Below are 18906 nucleotides of genomic sequence, written 5' to 3'. Positions count from 1 at the left end.
CAAAGAAACAAGAGTTCTGTATTAAAAATGCCCAGAATTGATGAAAAATGTTGAAGAAGCTGGACTAGATATTATGAAAAATAATGGAAAGAAAATCCTTTTAAAAAATAATTATAAGAAGATAAGAAGGTAAGGTGGCTCAGGATTGGGATGGGAAAAATAATTCAGTCTAAAAAAATCCCCATATGCTCAATATTAATACCAAAAATTCTGTTTGCAATATTACTTTTCCTCTTAACACAGAGACCTAAAAAGCATGATTCTCAGTACTATAACAATGCTTTCATGAACTGCACAGATGTGGAATAAAGCAAAGGAAAGGCAGTGTGGGGGAAGACTAACATAAACCAGATAGCAGGACCTTGGAGTTAAAAATTAAACAGTGTACAAACAACTGATAGCAAAGAAAAGAAAATGAGAGCTACAAAAAATGATGTGAGCTCAGCAAATTGTTCGTTTTATCAACAATTATCTGATTTTGATTATATAAGCACTATAATGACTGATAATTGAGCCTCTCAGCTTTTAAGTGCAGGGAGACCGTGCACATGGATTTGTAAAAATCAAAACCTAAAAAACAAAGTGAGTTGAATAAAGATTCTAATTTCAATTTATATCTGAATAATTTTGATGCTGCTTGGTGCTGTGAAGTGTGGTGGTAAGGAATCAACTTGGTAAGATGCATCGGGGATCTCACTGCATTGAAAGAGTGTATAAGGTATGTAATGGCTCTGTGCTATCATGGTAAGCTTTGTTTCTCAAAGCCATGAGGCCTTTTAAGAAGATTAGAAACATCCAAGACAGTTAGTGCCAAGGACAGGAAGACTGATTTTTTTCTAGATTCCTAAAAAATCGTATTCATTTATATATTTATCATGCACAAGGAAGACTCCTATTAACAATATGTCTTCTCTATAAGCACCTTCCTTATCCAGGATACCTCAAGCCTCCAGTCACAGGAGTTCCCTCACTTGTGAAGAGGAGAGGTCATGGTCAAAAGTACATACTGTTGATTCCAGGAAGACAGCCATTCCTACACATCACAACTGATTAAGACCAGATGCAGCACATGTGATTTTGTGAAAGATGCACTAGAAGTACAGTATCTAAAATAGTGCGAAGGAGAACACGATTCTAAGGATGTCAAAAGTCTTAGAGGGAAAGGACAAAAGCAAGGACATTTGTTCTGACTATAGGACAAATGGTCAGAGGGGAAAATGGCAGTAACAGATGTTCCAGGAAACTTGAAAAATCAGTTAGGATGTAGTGGCAGTTACATTAAATGATGAAAATAAATACATACTCTGTAGGTGAACCAAATCATTCATATCTTATAATCTTTTTAAGTTTCTTTGGTAGCTTGGATGATCCTCTAAATGGGAATCTCTGTAACTGTAATATAATGTTTTGTGTGAAGTACTTTTTGAGTCATAATAAGTAGCAACCAATATGGGAATTACTTGTCCATAAAGAAAATTACATTTTTCTTCTAAATCCAACCTCAGGGAAAATATATTATCCCTGAGTTATATAAATATGTCATTATATTCGTGCAAAAAGTCGTATTAAAACAATTATGGCTATTATACAATCATTACCATTATTTGGTATAATTTGCATTGACTAGAAAAGCAGGCAACTTGAAATTATATACTCAGTTTATAGCAAACAGTCTCTAATGAACACTAAATAAATCAAGATACAAATTGCAGTTAAACCTAATTGGTTGGACAGAATGGGAGAAGATATTTGCAAACGACATATCAGATAAAGGACTAGTGTCCAGAATCTATAAAGAACTTAGCAAACTCAACACCCAAAGAACAAATAATCCAATCAAGAAATGGGCAGAAGACATGAACAGACATTTCTGCAAAGAAGACATCCAGATGGCCAACAGACACATGAAAAAGTGCTCCATATCACTCGGCATCAGGGAAATACAAATCAAAACCACAATGAGATATCACCTCACACCAGTCAGAATGGCTAAAATCAACAAGTCAGGAAATGACAGATGCTGGCGAGGATGCGGAGAAAGGGGAACCCTCCTACACTGTTGGTGGGAATGCAAGCTGGTGCAGCCACTCTGGAAAACAGCATGGAGGTTCCTCAAAATGTTGAAAATAGAACTGCCCTATGACCCAGCAATTGCACTATTGGGTATTTACCCTAAAGATACAAATGTAGTGATCCAAAGGGACACATGCACCCGAATGTTTATAGCAGCAATGTCCACAATAGCCAAAACTATGGAAAGAACCTAGATGTCCATCAACAGATGAATGGATCAAGAAGATGTGGTATATATACACAATGGAATACTATGCAGCCATCAAAAGAAATGAAATCTTGCCATTTGCGACAACATGGATGGAACTAGAGCGTATCATGCTTAGCGAAATAAGTCAAGCAGAGAAAGACAACTATCATATGATCTCCCTGATATGAGGAAGTGGTGATGCAACATGGAGGCTTAAGTGGGTAGAAGAATAAATGAAACAAGATGGGATTGGGAGGGAGACAAACCATAAGTGACTCTTAATCTCACAAAACAAACTGAGGGTTGCCGGGGGGAGGGGGTTTGGGAGAAGGGGGTGGGATTATGGACACTGGGGAGGGTATGTGATTTGGTGAGTGCTGTGAAGTGTGTAAACCTGGTGATTCACAGACCTGTACCCCTGGGGATAAAAATATATGTTTATAAAAATAAAAAAAATAAAATAAATAAAAAAAAAAAAAAAACCTAATTGGTTGGCTATATAGGGTTTAAATTTTTTGTATCTATATTTTAACTACCTTTGCTTCTATAGATTCTATTGAAGGCAGCATGCTAGTGAACACCCTAGGGGCTCTTTCTGCTTTTAGAGAAATCCGAGTTTTAGTTTTGTATCTGTCACATACTGCTTTTCACTTTGGGTAATTAGCTGAACTTAGTGTGTCTGATCTTCGTTTTGTTTCTCTCATCTGTTATATCAGGTCAATAGCTCTACTTATAATTTGGTTTGAATATTAAAAGGTATTATGTAGGTAAAATGTACATTTAAATATTAGTTCCCTTCTCACTTTATACCCTTTCTCCCTATTAAATGGAACCTAAAGATCATGATTTTTCATTTTTTTTTATTAAAAGTATGCAACATGATACATATGAGAGAACTTTTTTTAAAAAAGGTAGTTTAGATGGAAAATAATTTTCAATTAACTGATTAAGGATTTCTCTGCATTTTATAATATCAATATAAAAACTTACATTTAAATCATACATCTTTTTTCTGTATCCTCAATTGTCATGTGCAGCCAGAGGAGGAGTAAAAAAAAAAAAAAAAAAAAAAAAAAAAAATCTAGCTTTTTAAAGAGCACACTCAAATATATCAAACTTATTTTACTGGTTTTCTAGTGTCTAGAGGTGGGGCACGAGATAAGACATGAGATAAGGTGGATGTTGATACCAAAGAAGTGAAACTCATGTAAATCTACATTGAGAAAACACCGTCTTCCAACTTGAAGTACACCAGAACCTAACCCAGTGCCTCTTAAACGTGTGTTGACTGGACCCCCCCCAAAAAAGGATGAGGAAAGAGGGTAGGGATAGGTCAGGACAAGTCTATACCCAAAATTCTTAGTGAAGGAATATTTAAGGTTCAGTTGTGAAAAATATGGGCTGCTAGTTATCACAATAGAAAAATACTTAAAGCAGCTAGTGATTATGAATTATTTTAGTACCCTGGTTGATAACCTCCCTTCTTAACAATTCCCCCGTGGGGTAATGGGACTAAAATGAATTTTATTGGTGTACTCTGATTTCGTTTCATGACATCTTGAACATCTAAAACCTGTCACTCCTAGGGAAAGAAATAATGGTCTACACGGATCACTGCAGACTCAGAGGCCAACTATATAGCTTCCTCTAGACTGTGTGAATGTTTAGGGTTGATATTCTCTTCTTGGTCTCTGAAAGATTCTCTTAAAGCAACAAATAAACTCCCGAGTCCAAGGGAGTGGAGAAAGTGAACGACTAGATAATTATTTTACTCTGAAATAATTCCCAATCCTGTACATGAGTCTATGTCACTGTTTCAAGTGTGTTCTAAATTAATTTTCAACATAATTGTGAGAATGAGCATGTGTGCGTATTTGTAACTTTGTGTAGAGCTGTTGCTGGGCATGGCTTTGAATTATTATGTGCTTTGAATGTGCAATTTTACTTCCCTTTCTTTTTCAACAATATACAGTGTTAGAAATGAAAAGTTAATGAAGATGACCGAAACCAACAGAACAGATAAGAATCAGTTTTCACCTGACATAAACCTCATCAATACATAAAAGAACCTTCTTCCATGGAGGAAGGCACAAAAGGACTAAAGCCTTGGGCCCAAATCCCACTATCATTACTTTGATGTTTATTTCCCCCGGGATCTGATATGTATATTAATCTAAATACATATTCTCAGAGAATTGAAGGCATTTCTTGGGAAATGTTTTAAGATTGGGGAGCTACTACAGAATTTATAATGTTGCGTTTCTTATGACGAGTCAGAGTTCTATACAAAAGCACTTAATAAAATGAAAGCAGCTCATTCAAGACTCAAGATTGGGAAAAACTGAAATTAAAAACAGCCATACACTGCCCCATTTTGCCTGATTTATTTACCTATGGTATTGGCACAAGTTGCTTTATTTAATATTTAAAAAAATACAAATTCCTCTTCATCTGCAAACAAATGAATGCTAAATGAAATATAGGACTTTATATAGCTTCCTAAATATGAGCCACATGCTTAGCCAGTGCATAAATTTTACAAATCAAATCCTTAATGTTAATTATCACAAAAGCTTGGTGTCCAGGTGTAATCTTATAGGAAATAAGATGCCATCTGCCTCCACTGCAATTAAAAAAAAAAAATGAACAGCAAATTCCTTTTGACATCTTAAAAGTAACATCACTTCAATAATCAAGCACTAAATGTTTTTCATTAATCATACTCTTAATTTAAACTTCAGATTTACTGATGTAAATACTTAATGACTTTAGCCCTAAGGCACAAATTCTTTCTTGTTTAAAAGTACTGTATTACTCTCAATGGTATTTATAGTTCTCAGTGCACAGTAACTATCATACGCCTGAACATTCAAGGGTGATTCAGATTCTCTGAAGTTTTAACATCGTTACAAAAATGAGAAACTGCTAAATTACACCGAAACTGCTAAATTACACCGGCTGGCAACGGGCAATGTTGCAGGCCCCTTGCTATCCTGTGATAAACTTCACAAATGTGTATACGGAGTCATGAGCGGCTTCCAGTTCTAGAAACCTTTTCTCACAGTCTCCCAGTTATATTTCCAGGTGGTAGGAAGTCTCATCAGGAGGGGGTGGGATTTCGAAGTGAGGCCATTCCTTATAGCCTGAGGAATTTCAGGGGCGGAGTGAAAGGCCTGTTTGGGTTTCTGGGTGTTTTGCTTTTGCATTTTAGGGAGGGGTGAGAAATGACAGAACTGGGAGTCCTCAGTATAAGCACCTCTCACTCTCAGTCAGCTTTGCTCAGATCATTCCTAACAGTAATCCTCTGATCACGGTTACGTGTTGGGAAAAATTAGAATTTGGCCTATTTGTCAGCCTATCGACCAGGATTCTGGTATATTCCATTTTGAAGTCTCAGTCTGACAGTGAGTGTAGACTGAGTTCTGATTAAAAAAAAATCCCTGGCTATTACTTTCTGGATTTGTAACTAAATCCTTTTAAAATCAATGAACATAGCTCATTGCGAGCAGTCACTTAGGCTTTTAATTTGATTTACATATGAAGTAAGAATTCTGAAAATTATTTGAGAGTTCCATTCTCTAGCACCAGGTACTAATGACCATCCTCAAAGAAATCACGTGCATGGATTAATCAAACCTAACAGTGCTCAGAAATAATGGTTTAAAATGAACTTCTTTTTTTCAAATTTATTTTATACATGGAAATTTTTTTTCACGCAGTTAGTTGCATTTTCAAATTAAGATCGTTCTCATTTTCACTGATGTTCTTATCTTTAAAATTCACATTGTAAAGTAGTGTGCAGATATAACAGATTTCTTCATTCTCAGTGGATTTATTTTTAAAGTTAAAAAAAGTTGTAATATTTTTTTTGAACCTACTTGTCTTGTTCATTGGATACTCTGCACATGTGTACATATAGGTCAGTGTGTGTGTGTGCGTGCACATGCACACTAGAAGAAAATTTATTTTCCTTCAATTCCATTCAACACTAAAAAATTAAATTTGGACAGGGTATTCTTATTAGATTAAACACACGCCTTCTAAGTACTTGAACCAGGGCTTTGGGATTCAGATCTCTATAACCAAGACTGGAAGTCACTGGAAGACTTTAAAATTATTTTAATCATGACAATCAGAGTCATGTATGGAAATAAACCCACTGCATGGATTCCTTCTAAGCAAAATCTCAAAATTGAACTATCCAAACAAGTGTTAAAAAACAAACCTATAAAAACCTGCCATCGAGGAAAATCTCATCTCCATCCTTCATTATGACTCCTCATTTCAAGTAAAAACTTTCCCAATTTTTGAAAAAAAAAATGCTCCTAAGAAAGTCATAAACACTGAAATCAGAGATGTGATTCTTGTTAAATATTAGTTTCTCTTTCGGAGGAATTATTCTCTGTTCTTGTACTTTTGACATCAACATCATGGTGTTTAGATTTGTTCAAGGGTTCAGACTCTCTGGACTCGGGTGTATGCAGTTTCTTGTTCCTTTCTTCTTCCTTCTTTTCCTTTGCAAGCAATCTGTAGTTTATGGCGTTGCCGATGAGCAGCCACACACTTGAGAGGAACACAATAGCGCCACAGGCTATATACATGTATTTATACTGTCCAGTTTGATCCACCAATTTACCTAACAGACAGAAAACATCTTTTAAGACAGCATAATAAAACAGCTGTAAAATGATAACATTTTCCAGTAAATTCTTCCACAAAGTATGTACCCATTTCTTATTGAGGTTAATATTGCATGAGCTTTTAACAAAAGCTATTCTAGATTATGAATTCTACCTATGCATTAAAAAAGACATATATGTACACATAGCATTATATTACCAGTATATTAAATTTAAGGAAGATTATCCCCCTCAATAAAAATGTACAACCAAGACAAAATAGGTATATGTCTGTTTGCATGTATATTCATAAATACATGTATGTGTGAGGCATGTTTTTTGTATCTGTGTGTCTAAAATAGATATATCTATCTGTTAACTTTTATACATGGAGACTGCTTCATCCTTCCCACGCTTCTTTTCAATACAAAGGAAAAATTCACATTTTTTAGGAAAGACCCAAAGGCTTTTTTAAAGGTTCTTGACATGACATAATATTTACTCAATGCTTTTTCTATGCCCACCACTAGGCTAAACACTTTTTTTTTTTTTTTAAGATTTTTTATTTGTTTATTTGAGAAAGAGAGCAAGAGAGAGAGCATGGAGGTGTGGGGGAAAGGGAGGAGGGAGAGGAAGAGGCAGACTCCCTGCCTAGCAGAAGCCTTACGTGGGACTCAATCCTAGGACCCTGGGATTCTGACCTGAGCTGAAGGCAGAGGCTTAACGACTGAGCCACCCAGGCTCCTTTAGGCTAAACACTTTTAAATGAGGTTATAGCTCATTTAATTCTTACAAGATCACTATGAAATAATTTCATTATGGTTACATAGCCAGTGAGTGGCAGAATCTGGAATCCAACCAAGGTCTGTCTGAAACCCAGATTCTTAACTATTCTGCAAAAGAGCTTTACCATACATACCTCTTGGTTAAGAGTCATATCATAACTTTTTGAGCTAATCACAATTTTTAGTTTATATGAATCTAAATTATTAAGGCCAGACAAATCAGGAAGAAAGTATTTATTACATTTGATTATTAAGAACATTTAAAAACTAGCCTGATACCCTATGACCTGAAGAATTATTGATCTCCCCCCCCCCAAGAGAGAGAGTGAGAGCCAGCACGGGCGGGGGGACAAACGGAGGGAGAGGGAATCTTAAGCAGACGCTTCACCGAGCACAGAGCCTGATATGGTGCTTGATCTCACAACCTGAGATCATGACCTGAGCCGAAACCAATCATTGAACACTCAACCAACTGAGCCAGCCAGGCACCCAAGTTTACTGACTTTTAAAAATACTTCAGTTTATACTTAATTTTGCTTCTTGTTTATGCAGGTACCTAATTCTTAACAATGCTAGTATAGGCAAGTCCATATTATTTATTATATGCATATTCTAGGTGATTTTGATATAGGCCTGATTCTTTAATCAGAATCTCATTTATTCTGGCTAGAATATAAGTTAGTGGCTCAGTATTAAATTTAGCTACTTGTGAAACTTCCTATTTGAACAAAGTTCTCTGTTTTGATCAGTTCAATGGTGGAATAGGTTTGAGTGTGCCATATATACAAACATAAAATGCGTAATTTAAATTTCCATTCTAGTTTTAGTCAATTGTTTTTATTCATATGATGATTGTTATACTCCTAAATACATAAACATTAGGTCTGTGGCCCCATCAGAGATAGTATCACTGTGGGCTGCCGTATCAACATACTTTCTAAATGTCTGGGGAATTTATTTTAGCATCACCAAGAAACCAGACACGTTTCTAGAACTAAAGCTTCAGTTATTGTGAGTGTAGCAGTGGAAGTTTGAGCTGAAAACAATAAAACTAAAAATCATACCCTATCTTCCACTCTGGCTTTACAAACAAGAGTAGCAGCAACAGCAGCAACGGTGTGAGAAGTAATGACCATGATAGTCATTCATTCAAATGTATTTATGGAGTGCCTACCATACGCCAGACTGTTCTATCAGTGATCAAAGGCTACAGAGAAGAAGCCAGTCCAAAAGTCAAGGAGGATCAGGGATACCAGAAGACAGAAACAGGATGAAAAAAAAAATGAATTTATTATGGCTATGGCCTGAGAACTTCAAAAAGGAGCCCCAAATGGATTCTTGCCATTGCCAGCATTTGTGTAATGGTTTGGCGGTATTAACACAAGAAGCACTCAAGATCACTGAAACTGATATAAATGTTACTAATACAGGTTCTCAGCGCAGGTAGGAACATTCAAATCAGATACCTTCATTTTCATTCTTAGAGCCTACCCACTATGCCTGTTGACCTGACTTAATTTTTTTTTACTCTCACCACGGCTGGTGACATACAATATTCTCTCTTGATACTAAAAATTTCGCCGCTAATTAATAGGCTTCTAAAACCCATTTAGTAAACTAATTCTGTAGGCAAAGACAGGTCAATTATAGTTGTCATATGCAACAAAATCAATTAGCTGATAAACAAGACTAACTTTCATTCCTTCTGAAAATTGGTTTGGTGCCATAGTACAGCCAATATTAAAAGATATACCACCCAAAACCTCTGTGCTAGATATAAGACAACAGCACTCATGGATGGAAAAATTCAGTAGCCACTCACATTTTAAGATCTGAAATATTTTCAGTGATGCCTATGAGTGGCAAGAATGCCACTAGTTCTTGGCCAAGTGAAAAAGCAAGGCAAAAGTTCAATGATACCTAAAGATCAACAAATTAAATACAAGTTTTCCCAATTCAAAATTATTTCTTGATGTATGGAATTACTGAATCACTATAATGTTCACCTTAAATGAATATAACACTGTCTGTTAACTATACTGGAATTTTTAAAAATGATACCTTGATGTCATGTAGGAAAGCAGTTTAAAAACTGGAAATATTTACATTTAACCTGGCAGTTAATATGACCACTAGGGGTCAGGCCAAGAGCCTAAGAGAATACCTAAGTTTAGTATTAACCAAAACAATGTACTGGAAAATAATGTTTTTTTAATTTAAATGTTTAAATGTTTAATGTTTTAATTTAAATTAATTTAAATTAATTTAATTTAATTTATAGCATTAAAGTCTAAGACTGAACAAAGTCTTAGCTTCAAAAATGCACTTATACATTTAGCACAGATACTTTTCATAGGCATCACTGAAAATATTTCAGATCTTAAAACCTATAGGTACCCACTATAATTTTATATATATGTTATATAATATACTATTTATAGAATATATTTTTATAAAATAATATATAAATATATAATTTTTATATTATAATATCTCAGATCTTAAAATCTATAGGTAACCACTATAATTTATAAATGTGGAATGTATCTGTTCAAAATGAATTTCTTTTTCATACTGCATTTCACATACATATATATGAGTATATATGTACATATATATGGATATATATATATATTTCTGTCGGCAATATTATAAAAGTATGCTATGCTTAGGCATGTAAGATATTAATATAACCAATGTATGTACTCCAATTAAAAAATAGATCCTGACCTTTAGTAGCATTATTTTACACTTTTGACTCATTTTAATATAAGCAGAAGAGAAATTTGTTAGTCAATGACAGAATGAAGAAAAAGTGGAATTTTATTATTATGACACAATTTTATAAGCACAAAACAATGGCTATGGGTAAAAATATGCAAATTATGTTACTAAATATCAGTATAATTTAACTTCTTAAGTTCACAGGTCCTGGCTCTGAAGCAAATTGAGGTCTAAGATCATCCATTTATGAAATTTAAAAATACATATATAATAACACCTAAAATTAACACACCCACAGTCTTTCAAGCTATTACTAGTTATTATTACAAGCCCCATCATACACTACAAAGAATGCCCTGGCTAGTTGATATTCATTTTATGCTTTTTGCTTTTCTGGATGAGAATCATTCTTACCAGCAAGAGGAGGACCAAGGAGAACGGGGCAACACTCCACCACTGTGACAAGTCCTACAGCGCTGGAAAACCTTTGAGGGCCAACCAGGTCCATGAGAGTTTCAAAGAGGACGCTGCTAACACTCCCAAATCCAAGACCAAAAAATATAGCATATATCACCAGACTGGTGTAGTCCTCTGCCAGTGGGCACAAGAGATGGCACACTCCAGTGAACATGATTGCAAAACTGAAGAAATACTGGATTCGGGGGCGGATAAGTTTAGAGTTTGCAATAAGTCCTCCAGCAGGTCTAGCAAACATATCAACAAAAGCCATAATAGACAGCAGGAAAGCGGCAGAATACTCATCAATTCCTTGGTCTTTAGCATATGGAGCCAAGAATATAATGGGGGCAAAAAATCCTAGAAACATAATGACATTTCCAGATAAGTATATCAGAAATCCCCTATGCTTAAAAAGGGAGAAATCTAAATACGTATTGACTATCTCCCACGCTGATTTCTTCCTGTGGCTCCTCACACCCGAGTCATCCACTCCTATGCCAATGTTATTTTTAGACTGATTGGCAACTTGTTTGGGTTCAACGGGTCTCATGAGGGACCCGGCCACACAGGCATTCAACAGTATACCCCCCAAAATCAAGAAGCTTCCTTTCCAGCCAAAAGTATTGAAAAGGTACTGATTGAAAGGAGCCAACGTGCTTAAGAAAACAGGACTTCCTGCCATGGCGAGGCCATTAGCCATGGGCCGTTTCTTATAGAAGTATTTGCCAATGATTGTTAGGGCGGGTTGCAGGTTGAAGGCTAGACCTAAACCTAAAGAGAACAGAACAAAAGGAAGAAAAACACAAATACATTATGTCACTCACAAAAGGAATTACTCCTTAAAATGTACATTCAAGGGGGAAGGCAGAACTAAAAGTGCAAAAGTGGGTAGTAATTTTTGATAACTATAAATATCATGGAATTGTGCATAAACAAAGAGGTTCCCACAACTGGACACCTAATACCTATGACAGCTTCATAGTCCTTTCATGTGAAAGCAGAAAAATAAAACCAAGGACATCTACTGATATTTCCATAATCACAGAATAGGTTGAAATTAGGATGAAATGAATAGTTCTTAATTACAATCACTTAATACCACAGATAAATTAATCCTCTTTATGTACATAAACATATATATTTATATGCATTATATTTATACCACATATATAGAATAGATTTCTTCCTTGTGGCAAGAGTACATTTAAAATGTGAACACTGTTTTTTTAAGAGTGGAACAGAGTGAACAGATTAAAAAGGTTGTCATTTATGAAAATCTTAGGTTTCTCCACAGGTATTTCTTTCAGAACTATGCAAATAATAAACAAGAGTAATAAATTAATGCCATTAATGTCATGTTCTACATCTTTCATGTTCCATATTTCATGAATATAGATGCACATGTGTACTGACTGAAAAATAAAATTTTTGCTTTAAACCTTTTATTTCAGGGATTAAAACTAATTCTTTATATGATTCAAAGGTCCCTACTATTCCTACAGATTCCAAGGGAATCCCTTGGCAGTGCTGAATGTCACCTATGAGAGAGGAATTATTTCTTATAGCTTACCAAAGTATTATTTAGCAATAGTGATGATTACGTTTGTTTAAAAAGCATGTAAAATTGATTTAGATAAGGTATCTCTCTTTTCCTCTTAGACTAGGCATTATTCTGTCTTAGTTTAGGGGTTACAGAAGTAAGAATTCTGCAATTTATGTAATGTATTTATGTAAATTGAGAGTACTGCAAAGTGGTTAACTCCTTAAACTCAGGGACAACTCAGTTCTCAGTACAAATACTTATTGCAAACCTTTGATACATATATTTTCTATGAGTAGGAGGGTCCCTAAAAGCTAACAAAAAGTAACCAAGAGCTTTGGAGAGTAACAGGGCAGTATGCTCTCTGATGCTATCACAGCCCATACCTGTGAGATACGCAGCATAAGTGTAATTTATAAATAAGAAAACTGCCAGCCAGCCAGCCTATGGTCAGTGGCTTGTAAATGGAAGAACCCAAAATAAAACGCAGGAATTTTGTTTCGAAGTTCAAATTTCTTTACCTAATGCCACCCTCCCCCAACCCCTCATCCCATTCGGTCACCTAGAATTTTGCCTTCGGGTATTAATCCAATTTCTCCTTAGGAGATGGTGGCCATCTATTTCCTATTCTGGCATGGTGAAATGAACATGAGATTTGAAATCCAAAGATCTGACGCTGCTTCCGCTATCTTCCTATGTACAGTGTTGGACATAACACCTAGACTTCCTGGGTTCTAATCCCCTCAACAAGAACAAAGAGGGTTTTGCCAAAGTCAGGTAAGTTCTAGGACTGCAAGAGGTTATATAATGACATATGATGATAATTATATGCAAGTATTTATTTAAAAGTAACAAAGTTCTGATACTCTGTAAAGCACTATGCATTCATTTTTTAGATGAATCATTCCAATGACTCCCAAAGGAAAGAGATTATAATTTTCCTCATTTTAAAAACAAGAAGGACACTGACATCATAAAGAGGCTAATTTGCCCATGATCAGTTAATATGTGCTAAATTGGGTTTAAAAATTAGATTGTATTTTGTATTGGCTGATAATGCCTTAAGATAAACCTCTCATAGTGATTCTAGAAGCACCAAACCCTTCAAGACTCAAGAACTGAAGTTAGAATAATATATAATGTTGTTAAAATTTGTGGTAGAGTAATAACAAAATCACATTTCCATACTACATCACTTGTGGGCCCAGCCTGACTCCTGTGGTCAAGTGTAATATAGAGTATTTCTGTACAAAGAAAGGACATTCTCTGAACTATAAAAATTCTTAGGAAATTCTCATTTATAATGTCAAAAGGTGTTTTACCACATCAAAAAGGAAGACAGTTGTGGAAAGGTTGTAAAAAGAAAGATTTTAACATCACTATTAATTACTATAGGCTTTAATACATTTTATTTTTTTCATCAAATGATATAAAAGTGCAAGGTTAGACTGATCTAAAATTACTTTAAAAAGAGAATATATTTACCGTTTTTCTGGGAGCATAAGGAAAAGATTCAGTTTCCTTATATATTAAAATCTAATTTTTCTTAAGACTTTGAGTGTAGGTTTATTTAAAGAAGTTTACTGTTGAGACTAATAAAAACAGTTTTTTCCAAATGTATGTATTTAGGTCAGTTTGAGTCAACAGACATTACGCATGAGAAACAACTGTAATAGAACGACAGTATGACATTTAAAAACATGTGTTTAGTGGCAAATGTGCCTTACAGAGCCTTTAAACAATTAGAATCTTTTGTAAGGAAAAGAAGGGGCACCAATATAGAGCCCTACCACTAACCAGAACACAAACAAAAAGAATTCTATTGTTAGAGCCAAGTCAATGCATGCAGAAAATATCTTTTGGCATCCTTTTTAACCTATAATGAATGATAAGTCAGATACTCTAAATAGTAATAAGTAATGAAAAACAACTTTAAAAAAAATGAAGCTTTTTATATGCCAGGAAGTCTGTGTCCCAGAATACCATCTTAACTGGCTGATGAATAAAAGTGAAATGGTAAAATTAAATCAAAACTGTTTTCTTTTTGGCATTGATATCATAGCACCTAACGTATGTGATAACTTTTTTCCATTTCTTGAAATAAGTTTGATTGGCCATTCCAAGTTCGTATTTCAGTGTACTAGATGAATATACTTTAAAATAGCATCTGATATCAAAAGTAAAGTCAAAGAAAACAATATGAATGTTCTGTTGTTTATGTTTCTTATAGACCTTTGCGAACAATGAAAGTGTTAAGAAGAGAATAAGCAGAAAACAAAACTTGACTTACCACAAATGAATCCAGTAGTGAGGTAAAGCCCTATTACGCTGGTACTAAAAGAGGCTGTGACCATTCCCAAACAGCATAATAAACCTCCTACCATCACCACTGGTCGGCTACCATATTTATTCACCAGAACACTACTTATGGGACCTGTGGTAGAGAGGAAATTAAGAAACGTTCAGTTGCTGGGTCATTTACTTATTTATTTTTAACAGCTGTTAATTTTGAAAGCACATTTTAATGATAAAAGAAAAATATTAGTCCACATAGAATATAATGAAGACTTTTCAATACTTCCTAATCACTCTGACTGGTTATCTTTAACCATATATATGACAATATATAAAATAATAAATCAGAAGTGTTTAACATATAGTTTATGACCATAATCATTTGACTTTTGATGGAAAAGATTTTCAATAGGACTTGGCTACACTATCAAAATACTTAATAAGTGTAGGCAAATTTATGTAACAATAATCTAGAGATTATAAAAATGACTTGTCTGTGTTATAATTTTATTTTCTAGAATAATACATGAGCACACCCAGAGATCCTCCTAATTAGAGCTTAAATAGTTTTTTTTTCATTATACCACAGTATGACTTTTCTCTAATACCATATTTCCTTGATTCTAAGATACCAACTGTTCTCATATATTATGTTAGAAATAAAGATGTCTCATACTTGAGGTCTGTTAAACAATCCCTGTTCATCAGGTGGGGGTCATAGGTAGCGATGGAGCTATTGCTGCTATGCATGCTGGAATTTGGTTGTTATTTCTGTGGCTTGGTTGGACAATAGCAATTCCTCATAATTCAATCAAACAATTTAAGGGCCATTTGAAGGAGGAATTTGAATATGAACACTGACTATTGTCTAAAAAACCTTCTAGTCTTATGTGTGAAACATGAACACTGAGAACTCAGACTCAAAAACTAATTTAGGGGAGCCAGACACTGAATAGAAAGAGGTTTTAGGAATGCTTTACCCAATTTATTTAATGTACATTTCCCAATGCATGCGTGTAGGGTGTATGTGTGTGTGTACATATAAAATGCAGGAGTGATTAAAATAATTAAAATCATCTACGTTTCACTGTGTCTAAAAAAGCTCTTTTGGTAGTTATAAGATAAAACTTCTAAATATTAATAAAGTGTGTTTTAATTTAATCACTTTTTTTTTTAGTGGTGCTTCATAAAATAATGGTGCAACTTGACAACTGAGAGCATCTTAGATTCAGTGAAAGCCCACACTATTTTATGAGACCTATCAATGTGTAAATAGTTTGATTTGACATGTCTTTCTTAACTTAAAATTATATTTCATCTAAAACAAGGGCTATTGCTTTGAGGGGAAAATATTACATTAGGTCAGAATTCTCAGTCCAATATTTAGCCTAGAAAAAATTTAAATGATTTTTAGCTAATACTGTAACTTAAAAAACTTGCTAAGTGCAATTTACTGCATTTGAGAATTTCTACATGGATATATTTAAAATACATTGAGATTCATTTGTCAATGCAGCTTTATTCTTTTACACAACTGTAGTTATTGTTTTTATTCCTTAAATATAAGTTTGAAATAAAAACTTCATGGCCTAATACTACTCCACAATATGTTTTGAAAACTAACTGGTAAAAAGACTTTTTTTTTTAAAAGATGTAATGTGACAAAAAGAACTCAAAAATAGAATACCACTTTTGCATTTAATACTCCCCCAAAATAAACTAAAAAAGACCATATGAAGGATAGATCTATAAAAACAAAGGAACTGAGGGGGGGAAATCAATGAAAATTGTTCAAGATAACGTGAAAATAATAGATTTCAGTCCCTAATATGGTAAAAACTCATATGATTTAGGAAATGAGCATTTTCATTAAAAAGCACACAGCTAAATTCAAATTGCTTTTGTGACAAACAAATTGATTGGCTTTGATTAATTATTCAACTTAAGTGTGGGTTCCTTTTCTTAAAATTACTTAACCAGTTCACTTTACTTCAATTCATTTCATCTGAAATCAGTTCAATGCACTATTTCTCGAGATTCTAGTATAAAACCAGTTGACACATGCCAAAATAAAATAATAGAAACACAACTATAATCATCAAACTATTATAATACAAGGGGAGAAATTATAAAGTTATTTTAAGAACTGTGATGGACGCTTTGATATACACTAGACTATCAGAATGAATTCAAAGGCATTTACCAATTACTTGGACTAATAACAATTTTCTCAGTATCATTGCTAATATGTATACAATTTTCTATGTGATGCCTGGATAACTCACAAATGTACTAATTACTAAAATTTATAAATGTGTTTGCTTAAATGATGTAAATTTAAATTTGAACATAGGCAATGAATCACAACTTAATTTGCAACGTGTGGCAAATAATTATATCTATAGTTCAGGATAATCACATCAAGGCTTCTTTTTCCATGACTGTGATTAAAAGTGGCAACTAAAGAAAACATTTGGAGGTGCTGATTTTTTTTTTTTTTGAAGAGACATAATTTCTACTGTGATATCAGTCAAGATGCAATGAGAGTTCTAATTTTAACAATTTATTTTACTTTAAATAATATACTTTAGTTAAGTGATAATCTATTAGACAATCTATAAGGGATGTATTTACATAATTCATCTATAATTTTTTCTAGCAAAAAAGATATAGTTTTTAGGTTGATTTCTTTAGAAATCAAAGCTTAATCAAACCCTTAATATGAAATACATATAAAATGTCATAAAATATTTCTACTTTGTAATAGTTATAGATCTAATTAAAATTATGATATAGAACAAAATATATTTATTTTGTAAAGAATCTTTAAATGCTTAACATTAGCTTGAGGAGGCATCTAACATCAGGTATAAAAAACACAACGCTATCCAATACCTCTCTCTCTCCAACATACAAGCAGCTTGGTATATTGTATTAACAAGACAGACAGAGTTCCAAGAAAATAAATAAATTCTTATCACATATGATTTTTGTTAAACATGAGCTAGCCTCACAGCTGTCCCTTGTTGATGAATTTCAGGCCTAATTATACTCTGAGGTCATTTATTCATTTATCTATTAATTCAATCAGGATGGAAGTTTCTACTCAGCATATATTTTTCAAGTAATCATGAAGTTTAATCATTAGTTAAGTCAGAAAAGAAAATTCTCTACCTGCTGAGAGTTACATCTGAGCCCATTTCTAAATAGAGCAAAGGTACTGTTCATCCAAATGTTTTGTTCTATATATTTGTTGAGCAGTTAAAAAAAATGATGTGCAAGAATCCAATTGTCTTATTTCCTAAAAAACGTTCACACAAGTATCAGGCTATATCTAAACCAGATTGATCTACCCACTAATTTCTTCTGTTCCAGCTTTCCAAACTATCTCGTTTTTTTTTTTTTTTTTTTTTTTTTTTAAATATTTTATTTATTTATTTGACAGAGAGAGATCACAAGTAGGCAGAGAGGCAGGCAGAGAGAGAGAGAGGGGAGGAAGCAGGCTCCCTGCTGAGCAGAGAGCCCGATGCGGGACTCGATCCCAGGACCCTGAGATCATGACCTGAGCCGAAGGCAGCGGCTTAACCCACTGAGCCACCCAGGCGCCCCAAACTATCTCGTTATTTTTAGTGTCAAGCTTAATAGTCACTTTCATGCTGGCCGTGAAGCTGTAAAGGAGAACTTCATCAGCGAGCAGTTTAACCATCACAGTGTCGTCACCCATACGTCAGCTTCGTTTTCTCAAACCTACTTCTGTCCTATATGGCCGTGGCTCCATAATACTTATTCTGGTGAGGAAGCTTATGTGCATTCTTACAAATTACAGAGAGTGCCCATTCTTAGAACTCCTGTTATACTATAGCTAGTCACACACACACACACACGCATGCACACCCCACAACACTTAGAAATCCTGTATTTCACCTGTTTGAGTCTTGTCCCTATAAGAGCTTATTCTAAGCTCTATGATGGTAGTTGCCATACATACTATTATTATTCTATAATTATTCGTTAATTTATTGAGTTATTACTCTTTGCAGGCAGTGTGCTAAGAACTGTGCATACATTATTACATATGATTTTTGTGGAAATCTGATCATTAGAGCAATGTAACAGTTGATAAAACAGACATGCCAAGTGTTGATAACTTGTTCAAGGTCACAACGTAAGGGGTAAAATGTGGATTGGAACCAGGGTCATCTGATTATAAAAACCTGTACT

General features: G+C 34.2%; 1 protein-coding gene across 3 annotated transcripts in view; it reads right to left on the bottom strand.

The window, feature by feature from the left end:
• Nucleotides 1–4623: 4623 nt before the first annotated feature.
• The window catches only part of SLC16A7 (solute carrier family 16 member 7), a 174649-nt gene continuing 160366 nt past the window's right edge, over nt 4624–18906 (bottom strand). For all 3 annotated transcript variants that reach the window (XM_004773282.3, XM_004773283.3, XM_045071847.1), the window contains exons 4-6: nt 14681–14824; nt 10806–11621; nt 4624–6899 (exon numbers count right to left, since the gene is read on the bottom strand). In XM_004773282.3, coding sequence (XP_004773339.1) covers nt 6631–6899; nt 10806–11621; nt 14681–14824 — 1229 coding nt within the window. In that variant the 3' untranslated portion in view covers nt 4624–6630. The remainder of the gene's footprint in view (nt 6900–10805; nt 11622–14680; nt 14825–18906) is intronic.

This window comes from Mustela putorius, unplaced genomic scaffold, assembly GCF_011764305.1.
Source record: "Mustela putorius furo isolate JIRA1106 unplaced genomic scaffold, ASM1176430v1.1 tig00003988_pilon_pilon_pilon, whole genome shotgun sequence".
In the NCBI taxonomy this organism is placed as follows: domain Eukaryota; kingdom Metazoa; phylum Chordata; class Mammalia; order Carnivora; family Mustelidae; genus Mustela; species Mustela putorius.
Note: the sequence above shows the minus strand (reverse complement) of the source record. Positions and strands in the feature narration are given on the sequence as shown.